Here is a 16,770-nt window from a genome sequence, read left to right on the forward strand (position 1 = left end):
TCTAATTACCCTTCAAAAATATTTTCAATAATTTCTTATAATATTACATTTATGACTTAGGCTGAGTCATGTTTCTTTGTCTCACCATCACCAAGACTATCACATCTCATTAATATTCTAAATTTAGAAACTTACAACCCATTTATATAAAAATTGATGATCACAAGTTGAGTCTTTTTTTTTATTTTTTTAGATTTTATATATATACACCATTTTGATTAAATAATTAGATATTATTTTATATATAATTTAAAATTATCCAATCATATAATAACATATAATCTGTATACCTAATTATATATTTAAAATTATGTGTACAAAGTAAATAAATATCTCAAACTCAATGCAAGGAAGATTTGGTATCAAACCCTCTTATACAATCTGAGAAAATTTGAGGATCATGCTATGAGCTTGATCTATTTTCATTCATGCAATTTCTAAAATAAAAGGATTGGCAATAGTATTATTGGCCATATATGTTTATCTTGATTCTCATTTCATTTAAATAAAAAAATAAAAATAAAAAACCGGTTAAATTTGGTTCCACTTCTAAACAAAATTTAACCCATTTCAAGAGCAATTCCTTGGGTGAAAAAGATTCCAAATTTCCCACCGCATTGTTTTATTTTATTAGGTAAGAACAATGAACTGTTCTGAGAATGTTCTTCACATGTAGCAAAACACATCATCTCCTCAATTTTCACTCTTTCATTTTTCTTATATCTTGTCGGTGCTCACTACAATACAACTTCAAAACGAATCTATGCCCTCAAACATACAAAGCATATAACATAAATTCCATCAAAAGTTACTGTCTAATGTACTAATTTAGTGATAAAAATGTCACTACTTCACTCACAAAAATCTGCAAAATAAAAAGGAAATCAGAAATCAAAATCGAAAGCTTCAGGAGGTTCAGGTTGAACCAAAGTTTTCTCACCTTCAACAGTTGAGTTAGTAGAACTAGAACCTCCTTGAGAAGAAACATGATGGTTTTCGGGTAAGGCGGTGGAGGGTGCTGCAAGTGTTCCTTGATTATACAAAGTGCTTAGTTGATGAAAATAAGGGCATGTCCTTGAGTCAAGTGATCTCTTCTTGTTGTTATCCTTGGTTTTCCTAAAGTACTTGTTGATGTTCTCCCATTTCTCTTTACATTTTTTTGCACTTCTTTTGTATCCAAGCTCTAACATCCCTTGCGAAATTCTCTCCCATAATGGAGTCTTCGCGGCAAACGCTGCTCCTTCTTTGTCTTCTCCATTGTTGTAGAGGCTGCGCCTCAGGTTTATCAATGCAAACACTTCATCTCTAGGCCATCTCTTTCCGAGGTCTTCTTTGTCATTGGTGCTTCCATGATTAATATGAGGGGCTTTGTGTTCTGAGAATGAAGAAGTGGATGGCAATTGCTTGTTTTGGGTTTTGGGAGAATTAGGGTTTTGGGTTGGAGGGAGATTTAAACTAGGGTTTTGTGGTGCTGAGGGCTCAGGTACTGAAGCCATTTCCAGATTGTTTTGTTTATTAACTTGAACGGTGGGAGAATTAGGGTTTTGTTGAAGATTTAACGGAGATGAAGTGGGAGAATTTAGAGTGTTGAGTAGCTTATCAAAGCACTGAGTTTCAGAAGAAGCAGTGAAGCCCTTTAATAGTTTGATTATGGTGGTTTGTCTATCACCAGTAATGCCGTGTTCATAAGCCCTAATTTCAAGTTCCTTATTAATCCTATCCATCTCTTGTTTCTTCCAAGCTTCTTCTCTGGCAACCTTCTGTTCATCTCTCTTTATCATGTCTTCAAGAAGCTTATTCATCATCTCCTCTTGTTGGGCCATCATCTTCTTCACAATGTCTTCACAAAAGCCTTTAAACAACTCAAAGTTCTTCTGTCTTTTCCTCTTCTTATTGCCTTTTGCTTTATCCACCAATTTCTCATTATCCTCACATGGATCTCCTACATTTGTCTCCTGTTTCTTCGAATCTTCATCCAAGTTATCACCTTCCGTCTCATCGTCTTCTTCTCCTTCCTCTCCTTCTCGAGAATTCTCCATCTTCTTGTTCTTAACATGAGCAACCACCTGGGTGTTTTGATGACCCTGATCATAAACCTCTTCAAATTCACTGATCAATCTATAGCTTTTGTTGTAATTAATGTTGTTGAACCATCGGCTTTCCTCTTCAAATTTCGCCTTACACTTCTGTGCACTTCTCTTGTACCCAATCTCTTCAAGCTTCCTGCAAATACCATAAATACATAAAACCAGAAGGACCATGAGCATTTATTCTCTCTGCTTTAACATATCTCTTAATTTATTATAATAATATACTGCGGGATCCAGCAGGGACTTCATTCTGTAATTATTCTCTCTCTGTAATTGTGCTCAAAATTATTAAAGAACCCGATTGGGCTTACCACTGCATCTCATTCAAGTTACAAAATTCCATGATTTTGAAGAGTCACCGTATGTTTACCCCATGCATATATAAATAATTCACCTGAACCCTAGTTTCAGCTTATTTTGCCCTCACCAAACATGAAAAAATCAGGATAAAAATTGAAATGGATTGCATAGAGAAAGGATAAAAGTACCTTGATACATGTTCCCAAGTGATTTCCGGGAACCAATTCTCAAAGCTAGATCTGATCCTCAATAGGGCAAGCACTTCTTCATTAGACCAAGGTGGATCAATTTCAACTGGTTCCGATATTGATCTATCCCTTTCAATCTCAAAATTCATAGCCACCACGCTGCTGCTGCTGCTGTTGCTGTTGTTGTTGTCTTGTTTGTCTTGCTGATTTTTCTGTGTTGGTGAATACTGCTGGTGGTGCAATGGGGGGAATAAATGATGGTGGGGGAGCTGTAGTACTTGTTGAGAAGGAGGGTTGGAAGTGTAAGGGTCAAAAGTGGGAAAAGTATTGGCGTTGGAGGAGGCATGATGGTGGTGAAGAGATGAAGAAGAAAAAGAAAGAGGGAGAGGGAGAGAAGAAGGTCTAGTTGATGAAGTCATGAACTGGTGCAACTGCTCAGCTGGAACTCCATTAAACATTTTTAAGTGTTTGAGGATTTGCTTTCTTTCCAACCTTTTCCCTCAAGATTTTCTTGCTCTTTCTTACTCACAAACAACGGCCACTGTGAATTGAAAAAACAATGCAAGCAACACAAGAAGTTAAAGGGAAAAAAAAAACCAAACCCTTCTCTCTCTCTCTCTCTCTCTCTCTCATTTATCAAGAACTTTGTCTTATCATGAGAAGAGTCTAAAACTCTTTTCAACTCACTGTTGAATCAGCCTCAACTGATTGGAGCCTGCATCTCACATGCCATAACTGAGAGTGGGAAAACTGAGACATAGCCACTAGAAAATGATACTTAAAAAAATTTAAGATTATAAATATGAATATGAATCAAAGCATAAAAATTTGACATGGGGCCTTAGAATCCTATGCAGAAGCTGATGGTGTAATTAACAGCAATGGCGATGGGAGGAGTCAGGACACGTGAAACATGCAGAGACTGGGACCAAATTATTTAAGGAAGAGGGAGAGAGGCCATTTCACATGCTTCTGGGGGCTACATTACACATTTGTTTGTACATCCTTCTTAATTTAAGGGCCCTTTTGCCTTATGAATTTTCATATAAACTTTTAATCATCTCATTTTTTCATTTTAATTCTTGATGGGCCTTTTTTAGGAACTTCATTACTTCACCAGACCTCTGCTGATGAGAGTTCTTTTGGATCATAATTTTCTTTCTTATTATATCCTATTCATTTATTACTTTATTGCATTAAATTAATTATTTTCTCACTGTTAATCAATATGATTCTTCTCTTCATGTAAATTTTTAATAGAGATGGTAATGGATTGGGCAAGGGATAAATACCCTAATATCCATCCCGCAAGTGAAACCTTCACCCGTCTTCACCCCGTCCTCAATACATGGAAAACAGGGAATATCCGTCCCCTCCCTGTGGAAAAAATTTCTCTCCCATTCCATTTCCCATTTTCATAAGAAAAGTGATGAAATTTTTATTATAAATCAATATATATTTGTAATAATTTAAAATTTGTAATAATAATTCAATATGTAAGAATTTAGAAAATATGTAAAAGAAAAGATGGGTTGAAAATATATTTATCTTCGTTTTAAGTGTCCCTGATTGCGAGAATTTTAATTATCTTTGTTTTCATCCCTGTTCCTATCGAGAACTCTTCTCTCCCCAGGGAGGGATGGGTTGAAGAGCTTGATTGAAGGCCAGATTATCATTTATAATTTATAATGTAAAAATTTAGCAAATTCTAGGCATATATGTTTCAGGAATCTGGCAAGCCCCATGTTCTATGATTCTGCTTGAATTTGGCTCAAAAAACAAAAGATTTGTATTCAAGTGAGAAGAAATCCAGAAGAAGAGACAAGTGGTTTGATTTGGAGAATTTTGGGAATTAAATTTGGTTGCCAGAAAGTTCAGCTTGGCTTGGAAGTAATATAGAGAGAGTTGATTATGCATATATTGGAATGGCAGATGGCACCTCAGCTTCTGTCCCAATCTCCATTAATTCATCTGCTCCCTCATCCATTCTTCAAACATCTCTCTATATTCTTTCTCAGTCTCTGCTAACTTTCTTGTGAATTTCTTCAGGATTTTCTATTCTAGGAGTCCATCCTCGGTCCATTCTCAAGTGTCTCTTTCTTCCTGTTCTTAATAACCCATCTATTACTGCCTTAATGGAAAAGGAATAACTTCATCCCACAATTTCTTTTTTTCCAATACAAAAAATGCTACTCTTGTACGTCATTTCAGATTTACAAAATGTATTAACTTAATTACTAAAAAATAATGTTATAATTTGTGTATCAAAAAATTATGCCTTTTATACAAAATGCCTGTATATAAAGAGTTAAAGTTGGTTTCAACTTAAATTTTTGATACAAAAATATAGATCTTATAGCCCGTATCATTAGATCATATTCATATGAGGTCAATTTGAATTTCATATAAAAAACTTTCAATTCTAATTTGATCTGAATTAGAATATGTTAAAATTTTTTACTTTAACACTAATCGATTTAATTTTAAATTACATTGAATCAATTTGAAATAAATTTTGTGTCAAAAAATCTCAACTTTAATATAATATTTTTTTATATCATATTATATCGAGTTAATAGTTTGTATTGAAAATTGTCTACACTACCCAAAAGCTATCATTAATCTGTTATTATAACCAATTAAAATGGTAAATAAGAATAATTTTCACATATTTAATTTATTATTTAAAAACAAAACAATTTTTAAATATATTAATTAATTAATTAATTGTCTACAGTATTAACCCTCCTTTCTTCGACGTTAAACCCTACGCTTTTCAGTCTTGAACCCCTACAACTTTCCGAGCCACACAACATCAGCCACTCTTCAATGGCGGACTCACCAAACGAACAGCAAAAGTTCCGTCAATACCATCCCTACCAGCAATTCGGAATCCCCGTTAAAAACCTCTACAATCTTCCTACTTCCCCCGAATTCCTCTTTCAGGAAGAATCCCTGAATTCTCGCCGATCATGGGGCGAGAATCTCCAATACTATACTGGTTGCGGTTACTTATCCGGCGCTGTTGTGGGAGCCGCCAAAGGTTCCGTCCACGGCTTGCGCCAAGCAGAGCCCTCCGACTCGCTCAAGCTCCGGGTCAGTCGTGTTCTTAACTCAGGCGGGCAATTGGGTCGGCGCTTCGGGAACTCGTTGGGTGTTCTTGGGTTGATTTACGCTGGATTGGAAAGTGGGTTGGTGAGTTTGAGAGATACCGATGATTTGTTGAACACTGTTGCGGCTGGGCTCGGTACTGGGGCAATTTATCGGGCTGCCGGTGGGATCCGGTCGCTGCAATTGCTGGGGCCATTGGTGGCGTCACGGCCGCGGCTGCGGTGGCGGGGAAGCAGACCGTTAAGAGATATGTGCCCATATGAGAAAAATCAGTCAATTGGGGTTTTAGAGGGTTTAGGCTGATGGTAATTCTGTAATGAAAATTTGTCGACTCGGCCTTGGATTTTAATCGAAAAATCTTGTATCTGGAATTTTGATTTTAATGAACTTTTAAGTCACTGATCAGACTGTGTTTAAGTATTTATTTGTTGTTTGTAAAGCTTCCTAGATACATGTTGATTGTCCTATTTTAGTTATCCCTGACATGGATTGGAATTTCTATAGCAGATCATGCAGAAGTTTACAGCCTATTATTTCTATGTTTTGATTTTCTTTCTCCCACTTAAATTTGTGCTCTGCTTTGTGAATTTGATTGAGAGGTTGGAGAACAATGGTTCTACGAATTAGCTTGATCGGCAATCATCACGAAAATTGGGAGCTTTACTGTTTACTTTTTCCTGCGGCATTAATTTTTGTGTCGGATAAAATTTGTCACTAATCTTTTGTAACTTATCCTCCATGGTGAATATATAAATTTTCCAGAAAACTGCCAAATGCAGCCGGCAGATGAACATGAAAGATGATCAATGGCTCTGTCTTTATTTCTGGAAGAAAGTAAAGCCCAAGAAAGCTGAGGATTAATTATGAGATGTATTACAAGTAACAGTAGTAGTTGCTGTCGGTAGCGAGTTGAATTATGAGGCAGAAGCTCTTCAAGAAGCTCCAGTACATGTCAAAATTACTGTCAAACAGAGCACAAGGAAAGTGCTTTTGCTTTAGCAATCTTCTGTTCTTATAAATGTGCAGCTTCACTGCGTGGCAAGTGCATTTCTCTGTTACAATTCTGTTTTCTTCATATCTCTAAATGCATAATATTTGAGATGGAACAATGTTAATCTATATGAATGATGTGCAATTTCTTTGCAAATATACATAATATTTTTTGTGTTTTTCAAATCAACCCAAAAAACAAACAAAAGATCACAATCTAATTATAATTCGTTTTAGGTAATGAGTTGTATATAGTTATATAACAGTGGTTGACTTGATCATAAGTAGATTAAATTAAGGTTGGCATGTTATTGCCAGCATCCAAATTTATAACTTTGGAAGGCCAAGCCAAGCATATATTAAATTGCAAGGAGAAGTATTCTCAAATCTGTTAACTAAGAAAGTGAAATATAGATTAAAAAAGTATTAATCCACCAACCCCCTTTACAATTATATTAAAATATTTATTATTATATTCCCTAAACAAATCAAGTTCTTAGAATTCATGCCTTTGGTCAAGCTAAAACATTTATCTTCTATGGAAGTTATGTATGTTACTAACTACTCCTATTGTCTTTAGTCTTCTAATGTATCTCATCTCTTGACTTATTCCTTCAACTTAACAATAATAATGATAAAATTATGTATACTCAATTTAAGTATTTAATTGAGTAAATAGATAACGTGTTATCATATGATTGAGTGATTTTGAATTAAATATAAAACAACATACGATCATATTATGACACATCATTTGAGTATGAAATTAAATACTCAAAATTAGGTGTACATAACATTGCTCTAAAAATAATATTGTATGTTTCAGATTTAGATATGATACCTACCTGGACTGCAGAAAGTCCATATCTTAAATTCTACTCTTTGCAAAGAGATGATGCCTGCAAAATTATTAATATGAAATTCTCCACTATGCCGCCTTGTTGTGTTGACTTGGTATTGCTTAATTACATTAAAGTCCAAATTGTTCATCTGGGATATGATCATCTTTGAATTTTCTACTCAAATTTCCTTTATAGTGACAAGCAATTCTGTTGAAAGTGGCTTAAGAACTGTAAACAAGCACTTCTCAAGTTCAATTTTTGCAGCGGATAAAGCAATGTTCTTTGCGGTAGTTGTATTATTTATGACTTCTTCATGGCTCACATCCTGATATCTCCAATCCCCATTTGAGGCAAAACTGATATGGATCAGATGATGAATCAAGAATTTGAGTAAAATCCTGAGAGATAAACGGAGACGCAGAAAAAAAAAATTCTTATGTTGGAGGCCTTACTCTTTTACTCAACAGAATGAACAAAGAAATCACTTTGATTATTTGGCAACATCTGCAAAGCTGTCTGGCTATCTGTCTCACGTCTGATAGTGTAAAATAGGAATGAAGCCTGCAACTTAAGGAACAAGTAAACATTGTTTTTTGAAGAAAGCACTATATATGTAATATAAATATATATATTGACATAAGAAAATATGTTGTTCTACATGGAAGTTGCCCTTAATCTTTATTAGAATTGGGAAACTTCCATGTCGTGCCAACCTCTTATCATTTTTAAATATCTTGATGTTTTCATACAACTCATAATTCTAACTACCCTTCACAAAACACTAGAGATATTGATCAGAATGAATGAACATTTGGGGGAATATACATGTTATGTGTAATCTTAGCTTAATTCGGCAGTATCTTTTTGATCTGCAGATTGCGACAGAGAAGAAGAAAGTCTACAAATGGCAATATTAAAGAACATCAATAATCAATAGACAAAGTCAAACTGCAATTAAACAATAAACAATGGAAAATTTGAAACATAAGGAATAATTTCATTATTCAATTCTGCAGAAGCTTCTATAATTTCAAATTTCTTCACTTTGATATTTGAAATTAAGATAATTTAAGGTATTATATGTGTGTCTGTGTGTATATAGATAAATACAAAGACTTGCCTTCACCTTCTCTGCAGAGTCTCTCTTTCCTGTGTTGGTGAAAGAAAGATGTCTTCCTTCAGGGTCACGGCTTTTCTAGTTGTTCTTGTAGTGTTACTACCTTTGACTGCTCTGGGGGGTGGCGGCTTTGGGGGCCCTGGCGACCATGGGGGCGGCTGGGGCTTCAATGAGTTCTCACCATCTTATCCTCCCTTCGCTGGTACAACATCTGCCTATCTCTTTGGATGATTACAATTATATGCATGAGTTTACATGTACAAGTACTTGTTGCTTCTGTGAATTACAGAAAATCCATGTCATATGGTGGACTGTGGAAAGGGAACCTGCAATTCAAATGCCACTTTTCCATACAACTATGTCTGTGAATGTGAACCTGGTTGGAAGAGAGCTACTGATGATAACAACACATTCGATTTTGATTTTGGAAGATCTCATCACTTTTTTCTCCCCTGCATAATTCCAAACTGTAAGCTCTTTCTATTGCTTCATGTCTTTGACTGTATGGAGATTTTGCCATGGCAACATATTGAATTCTTTGGATCTTTTCAGGTACTCTTAACTATGGTGCCTGCCAGCCAGCCCCACCACCAGTTCCAGCCAGAACATGTCCCACCAATTTCTCTACCTATGACCGTAAACCACATACAAACATACCTTCTCATTAACATCCCCTCAATCTTTCATGTTTCTTCGTCTTGTGTTCCCAGTCATCACTTATTCTTTCATACTCTGTATGTTTTTAGCTTGTGATTGGATCTACTGTGGAGAGGGCAAATGCAATAGGACAACAACTTATAAGCACACATGTGAATGCAATCCTGGGTACTCTAATCTCCTCAACATTTCCTACTATCCATGCTACAGCAACTGTAAGAGCATAAATATGACGTTTTACTAATAACTACATATTAATTTGACTGCATCAAATCTGAAAACTAATTAAAGAAACAATTTTGAATACTTAGGTACTCTTGGATCTGATTGTTCAACTCTTGGGATTACGGTTGCGAATGATCAAACAAAAGCAAATCATGGTGAGATGGACTGCAAATAACACAATAAACTTCTATTTCTTCCCCTGAAATCCTATCAAACTTCATTCTAAGTCAAGGCACATCCAATGATCTCATTGTAATTCTTTTTTTTTCTCTATCTTTCAGGTAACTCACTTCAACCACGGAGGCTCCATATGATGGCCATATTGATGATGTTCATTGCTATGGCTCTGTGGAAGTAGGATACAATCTGATGGGTCAGGTCTAGGCTACTAGACTGTAGTCTCTTCGTGGAGACTTTACCATACTAGGATATAATCATTGGGTGAATTGTTGTTTCAATTCTTCGGGCGGATTCTTGTGTACAAATTCAGTTTGAATAAATAAGTCCGATACTGGCCTAGATGGAGGACGATTGTTGTATACAGAACGCTGTAGAATTAAAGTTGAGTATATATTATCGTTTTGTTTGTGTACCATGCCATATATGGTTGATTTGGTCATGTATCTATCGGAGCTTGTATTATGATTTTTCATTCTGTTGTCATCCTTTCTGTTTGGAAATTATTTTGTGGAGAGACTTCTTTTTAGAAAGAGACAGAACAGTTGCACTTAAGAAGTGATTAGTTACATGAATTGCATACGACAATAAGAGATGTAATTTAAATACAAGTTAATCTAGAACGTTGGTAGAAACCTTTAAGTGTGCGTTTGATTGAAGGAGATTAAAGATTACTCTGATAATCTATCTTTTATTATTTACTTTATTTTGCTTGGTTTATAAATAAAAAAGATTTCAATAATCTTCTATTACCAATGATGATGTGACAGATAATACAAGAAGTAATCTGATTATCATATTCATCTTACACATTAAAAGTTTAATAAGATAATATTGATTTTATTATAATATATAATTTTATTATTAAGTTTTTTAGAGCAAACATATTCTTATTTTCAATTAATATAACAAATAACATAAAAAATATTTTAAAATAATTAAACCTAATGGTATTTAAGTAAAACAATATATTGATATTTTTTATTACTTTTAACCAAATAAAATAATTATTTATAATAACCTATTTTTATAATAATCTTTAAGATAATATATTTTCAAGATAATTTTTTAATTTTAGTAATAAAACATTTCCACCAGAATCAAATGCCCCCAAAGTAGTAGGAAGAGTGGTGTTCTCCCCTATATGCCATTTCTGTCTCCCATATTTGCATAATTTCCTTCGATCTCCATCCCCATCATCACGAGATAGCAATTATCTTCTGCCATTAGACAATCAACTGAATTCATCATACATCTGATACTCAATAAACTAGGGTCTAGATAAAGAAACGACAAAATTATATTCTCATGCTCTCACTCAAACCAAAATTTTCTCTAAAATAATCAATAATATAATAGTGATCGTAAACTTTCAAGTAGTAAACCGAACCACTTCAAAAATCTCATTGTGCTTTTGTTTGTTTGTATTGAATTACACCTCTAATTTTGCATACATCACAATGAGAAAATGGAGTGTCCGGTGAGAAATAAATATGTTGGGATAACTTCAAATGCAACAATCAGTTAAAACAAAAATTATTCATTATACATAAAAATTGTGTACTGATGCAATTGGCAGCAATGAGACAATGACCCCAAAACAAAGTAGTGACCTATTCTAGAGGTGGAAATTTTAAGAGGTAATATAAAAACCAAAGAGAAGAACCAAGCAGAAACTAGCAATCATTTTTGTTAAATCTACTTCACTTTCCGGCCTAATAGAAGACTTCCTGTACGGGTTTCATTGAAGCCCTCATAAAAAATCAAAATCTTGTATAATTAACAGAAAAGATGAAGGTAAAATCATCAACATATTACAGACTTCAATGTGCCATGCCTGGTTGTAATCAGTATAAAATATTAAATTACAAGTTTCATTCTTGTTATGCATTCAAAGGCATAGCTTTAAGGAGCTTACGTTTGGTATTCAATATCTGATAAGGAGAACATCTCGGACTTGTCTGTAACTCAGAGAACAAGCTCTTGCAAGAAACTAGACAATAACCACTACTCGTTACACTTTCAATTTCAACCCAAATTTTCTCACTGAGAAGTTGCTTTAGCCAAAAATGAAGCATCCCATGCATTGTGCCACATCTTATCAATGATTGAAGAATCTTTGAGGTTCCACAGTGTAACCATATTAATTTCCCTAACAAATTTTATTTCCTCATTCATCATCCACTGCACATAACTATGCTTGCTTACTCCACTCTTAATTTCCCAGATGCACATTCAATCCCCTTTGTTCCCATTACCACAACATAAAGCAATAATACCCAGTTCGAAACTCAAAACATCCCCTGATCTTGGAAAGAAATTTAACAACATAAACAAGCATACGCTAAATTGTTGCAATTGATCACAACTGCTCAACAGAAGAAATATTATTTTCTCATTACACATTTAGTTAAGAAAATTGAATTGATGAAACAACTTCATCATTCATTACTAGAAGTAATATCCATTAAACCAGTTTGTCTTCAATTATTGCACATATCCCAATTTGACACTGAAGAAGGGAAATTTATAATAATCCGAACTTCCCAATCTAACAATTTGAGAACCAAAAAAAATTCCCAAACCCATCATAGTCATAATACTGAACAAGAAGAAGAAGAGACAAGATCATGCATAAAGACCAGATTTTGAAGTCCTCACCATCACCATCAGCGTCACTTGTTCTTCACTTCAACTCCATTCCTCCCAGCAATAATGACAGCAGTTGCCATATTCAAAAACAATCCATGTTCCACAACTCCCTCGAGCTTCCCAATCTCCTCCCCAGCAGCAACCCCGTCCCTTATTGGCGTCTCAAAATACAAATCCAAAATGTAATTAAAATTATCAGTTACATAAGGCTTCCCTTCTGGAGTCAATCTCAACTTCGCTTCAGTACCCAGTTCTTTAAACATCTCCTGAAGCCTAACCAAATTATATTTCCAGCAAAACTGAACCACTTCAACTGGCATTGCCAGTTTACTCCCGCCAAGTCCACTAACTAACTTTGTCTCATCAACAACAACAACAAAATTCTTCGAAGCAGCTTCCACCATTTTCTCACGCAAAAGGGCTCCACCGCGGCCCTTTACGAGGTTAAGATCAGGGTCAACCTCGTCAGCCCCGTCAATGGCCAAGTCAAGAACTGGGTGTTCATCAAGTGTAGTGAGAGGGATGTTGAGCGATCTCGCTTGCTCTTCGGTGCGTTTAGACGTTGGGATTCCAATGATGTCAGTTAATTGGCCGGTTTTAAGGAGGAGGCCTAGCTTGTCGACAACGAAAGCGGCGGTGGAGCCGGTACCGAGGCCAAGAACCATGCCGGATTTGACATAGTCAACAGCCTTGTCAGCGGCGAGCTTCTTTAAGTCATCCTGGGTGAGAGCAGGAACAGCTTGGGCTCTGATGGAGAGGGAGGAGGGGAAACGCAATTTAAGGGGCTTAGGGGGGGGCATGATAAGATTGGGAGAGGCTTTGTGTAGAGGGGAGAGAAGGGATAAGGAGGCCATTTGGGTGGTAGTGGTGGAGGTGGTTGTCGTTGCGGTGGTGAGAAATGAGTTTGGTTGGATGAGAATTGGAAGGTGGACAGGGGATTTGTATATGGCCGAAACGCAACGTTTTAGGCAAAAACTCCAAAACGACGCGTACTGCCTAATTCAATTTCCCGTCAATCTAAAAATTATATAAAATCTTTGTCAAAATCCAGCTTAAACAGTTCTCGAGTCTCTACTTTTTCCTCTTCCACGAATAATTCGTAAGCCATGTCTGGTGAATCGGCCAACTCAATTCAGAGAAGCCAAGTAAGTACGCTTTAAAGTTTTCATTTTTTATTTTATTTTCCCCATAAAATCAATGCCTAAACTTGCAACCTGGCGACTGGGATTTTTGATAGTGGCAAGGTTCTTATTTTCTTATCGTATACTTTTTTGGTTAATGATAAGCAGGATATTCTGAAATTGTTAGAATGATGATGGGTTGTTGGCAAGATATGATTTTGTTAGTTTGCCAAGAAAATTTTATGGGAAACTGGGAATCTAGCTTCTCGGTTTTTTGAGTTTTGAGTTATGGTTTAAAGACTTTTAATTTGTTTATCCTATAATATTAGGGTTGTTGAGAGAAAGAGTCTATTAATATTGTTACTAAGGTTTGCGTGATCAGGTTGATCTATTGCACTTCATAGATTGGTCTGGAGTTGAATGCCTTAACCAAAATACTGCTCATTCTCTTCCCAATGCTCTTAAACAGGTAATTACATTCAAAGTTGTTTTCTTTTCTTTCTTGATTATAAACTATGGTAGTTATTTAATTTTACTACTTTAGCATATCAAAAGAATACTAATGGATAATAGGAATAGAAGTTTATTCTTTTATGTTGAAATAGCTTGATTATGTAAATAATGTAGGAAAGTGCATCCCAAATCAGCTTAAAATTTCATGATCTGGGGTCATGATGAATATAGGGAACTAAAAGTCTGAGTATATTAGTTTTTTCTTATGTAATTTGTTGTGGGGTTAGGGAAATTGCAAGTTCACTCTGTTGTAGCATATATATTTTGTTGGGTTGTAGTTAGTGTTAGTTAAAATATCTACTAAACTTTGTCTAGCAGTGTGAAATCTGGCCATAGAAGTGAAATTGCATGGATGTACAGGTTGTCTTCTTTAGAATAGTTTGAATTTGGCATATCCAGTTCTACTTGTCTTCTTATGATAGTTTTTAGGGTTGTAAAGCTATGACTAATTTAGTTTTTCGTGAAGTAGGGTTACAGGGAAGATGATGGATTGTGTCTGGAAAGTGACGCAGATGAGCAACTTCTGATTTATATTCCTTTCACTCAAGTCATTAAACTTCATTCGTTTGTCATCAAAGGACCTGAAGAAGAAGGTGCTTATCAATCTTTAAATATGTTTGTTTTATGCACATGCATGGACTGCCTTTTGAATTCCAGAACAATACTGGATAGTGCAATCTTAAATTTTTTGTCATTTGTCCAATCTGGTTGAGAAAAAAAAATTTAAAACAGGCAGCAGTATGGAATGTTAGGAGCTATCAAACTTAGATCACACATTGTTAATGTTTCTTTTTATGACAAAGAATTAAGAGGATGTGAAAGAGTGAAAGGCTAGATATTTAATATGCATCATCTCCATTGTTGTTATACATGCATCATATTTATGAGATAGAAAACTTAATTTTTCTTTTCTGAGAGTAGCATGAATACAGTGTAGTGTTATTGGCAGACGTGTTACATAAGGTATTGCTCAATCCAATGTCTTGACCTTTGTGGGTGTTTCAGCTTTTTAAAGCAATTTTCGAGACTTAATGTTCTTTAGATTTATTCATTAGTGATGTGTTAGTAGTATTTATGTAAAAAGTTTCAACCATGAAGTGCTATCTTGATTCTTTTTTTTTGGTTGTGTGTGTGGGTTATATATTACTAATATGAAGGTTGTTTAATAGGTCCCAAGACTGTGAAACTTTTCTCAAACAGGGAACATATGGGATTTAGGTAATGTTTAACAGACAATTATCTTTTATTATTTTGATTGTTGTGGAAAGGAAATTATGTCTTAAGTTATATTTCATGTTCTTGTAACGATGACAGTAATGTCAATGACTTCCCTGCAAGTGACTCAGCTGTCTTAACCCCAGAAAATCTCCAGGTAGCATTTCATGCTCGTTCCTGCTTCTAATACTAGTCTCTATTATTGAAAATAACTTTTTCTTGGGACAAAATAATAGTCACACAATTTATGCATATCTATTCTTGTGTAGGGAAAACCTGTTGTCTTAAAGTTTGTCAAGTTTCAGAATGTTCGTAGGTAAGTTCAATGCTGACAGGTTAATAAAATACCTTCCTAGTTCTTATCGTGATATTCAATTGAAGTGTCAGTTGGTCTAATTTTAATTATTTGAATCAGCTTGACAATATTTATTGAGGACAATCAAGGGGGTTCTGATGTTACAAAAGTTCAGAAGATTGCCCTGTTTGGGACAACGTAAGTTTCTTCTATCATTGAATTGCATTACCAACTTTCGTTCTTTATTTCATGTTATATTTGTTTCCTTGTTCTGTTTGTGTTAATTACAGTGTGGGTAAGTTACTCGTTATGGCACAGATAGTAGTAATATGAAACCAAATAATGGTTTTCTTTATATGTATATATGAATATTTTTGTTTTCTTTTAATGTGTAGCTTAAAACTGTCAACTGCATACCAATTGTTATTACTACTGTAACCAGCCACACATTTCTATATGATTGAGCTATGAAATCATTATGCCGCATAAGTTGGTTGGCAGTAACTTTCACTGACAATACACCATATAAATTACCCATGTTAGAGAGCACACCTTATTCTAGTTGCAATGCCATGCTAATTTCAAGATTGCACCACATTATAATTTCAGAGTCAAAACCTCCATCAAAGTGCTTGGCATTCTTGATGAAGTGGCTTCATGCATTCCAGACATTTCTCATGAGTAATTCTAAATTTGGAGAATAGATATTATACTTAGTTTTTGCCTTTGATTGCAGTTTCAACATTTTTAGGCAGGATTTTTAAACGCAGCTGATAGTTTATTCATCAAGAATAAAATTACACTATTTGTTCTCTATACTATCATTTACTGGATTCATCAGCTTTTGTGATATCTCAGTAATGCATAATATTCAAGGATTTGAGAAGGCAAAAGGATTCTGGTTAATTGTCTTACAATTTTGTTGATGGTTTGGTTTACAATTCAGGGTTGAAACAACCGACATGAAGAGCTTGAAGAAGATTGAAGATGGCCACTGACCCTGAAAAGAACGAATGAATGTATGAACGAGAACCTGTATGCGTGGTGGCTTGGAAGCATTTTTAATTTTTCTCATTTGCTTTATCCTAACTTGAATTATTTCTGAAGGATAAACCAGTTTGTTGCGTCAAGAAAAGTGTTTTTTTTTTTATTTTTAAAATTCTGGCATTTGACACTCAGGTTCTGTTGTGTTCTTCATATTGTGAAGTTTGATCACAGCGAACTCAAAGGGATTACAATACAAATTTGAGATCTGTTGAGGGAAAAGTTTACTAATG

At 34.9% G+C, this 16,770-nt stretch overlaps 4 protein-coding genes and 1 pseudogene across 5 annotated transcripts; 3 read left to right on the forward strand and 2 right to left on the reverse strand.

Annotated features, from left to right (window-relative positions):
* Positions 1 to 580: 580 nt before the first annotated feature.
* Positions 581 to 3,473, reverse strand: LOC123209534 (trihelix transcription factor GTL2-like). 2 transcript variants are annotated; one of them, XM_044627624.1, is made up of 3 exons: positions 2,579 to 3,473; positions 941 to 2,223; positions 581 to 865 (listed from the first exon to the last, which is right to left on the reverse strand). In XM_044627624.1, the coding sequence occupies exons 1-3, from the start codon at positions 3,034 to 3,036 to the stop codon at positions 852 to 854; spliced, it is 1,755 nt and encodes a 584-aa protein (XP_044483559.1). In that variant the 5' UTR covers positions 3,037 to 3,473; the 3' UTR covers positions 581 to 851. The 2 variants fall into 2 exon arrangements, with proteins under 2 accessions (XP_044483559.1, XP_044483558.1); XM_044627623.1 differs by having other exon boundaries at positions 581 to 2,223; positions 2,579 to 3,471.
* A 1,852-nt stretch (positions 3,474 to 5,325) lies between these two features.
* Positions 5,326 to 6,094, forward strand: LOC123209223 (annotated as a pseudogene).
* A 2,462-nt stretch (positions 6,095 to 8,556) lies between these two features.
* LOC123209222 lies at positions 8,557 to 10,180 on the forward strand. Its single transcript, XM_044627092.1, has 6 exons — positions 8,557 to 8,840; positions 8,928 to 9,107; positions 9,191 to 9,274; positions 9,385 to 9,510; positions 9,607 to 9,675; positions 9,802 to 10,180. Exons 1-6 carry the CDS (start codon positions 8,690 to 8,692, stop codon positions 9,876 to 9,878), a joined length of 687 nt encoding a protein of 228 aa, XP_044483027.1. The 5' UTR covers positions 8,557 to 8,689; the 3' UTR covers positions 9,879 to 10,180.
* A 1,889-nt stretch (positions 10,181 to 12,069) lies between these two features.
* On the reverse strand, positions 12,070 to 13,229 carry LOC123209221 (probable ribose-5-phosphate isomerase 3, chloroplastic). Its single transcript, XM_044627091.1, has one exon. The coding sequence runs from the start codon at positions 13,201 to 13,203 to the stop codon at positions 12,373 to 12,375; it is 831 nt and encodes a 276-aa protein (XP_044483026.1). The 5' UTR covers positions 13,204 to 13,229; the 3' UTR covers positions 12,070 to 12,372.
* Positions 13,230 to 13,352: 123 nt separating this feature from the next.
* On the forward strand, positions 13,353 to 16,759 carry LOC123209224 (PITH domain-containing protein At3g04780-like). Its single transcript, XM_044627093.1, has 8 exons — positions 13,353 to 13,494; positions 13,853 to 13,939; positions 14,453 to 14,576; positions 15,153 to 15,201; positions 15,298 to 15,355; positions 15,468 to 15,514; positions 15,614 to 15,691; positions 16,440 to 16,759. The coding sequence occupies exons 1-8, from the start codon at positions 13,456 to 13,458 to the stop codon at positions 16,489 to 16,491; spliced, it is 534 nt and encodes a 177-aa protein (XP_044483028.1). The 5' UTR covers positions 13,353 to 13,455; the 3' UTR covers positions 16,492 to 16,759.
* Positions 16,760 to 16,770: the final 11 nt, after the last annotated feature.

The sequence above is a fragment of the Mangifera indica genome, chromosome 2 (assembly GCF_011075055.1).
Source record: "Mangifera indica cultivar Alphonso chromosome 2, CATAS_Mindica_2.1, whole genome shotgun sequence".
Taxonomy (NCBI): Eukaryota; Viridiplantae; Streptophyta; class Magnoliopsida; order Sapindales; family Anacardiaceae; genus Mangifera; species Mangifera indica.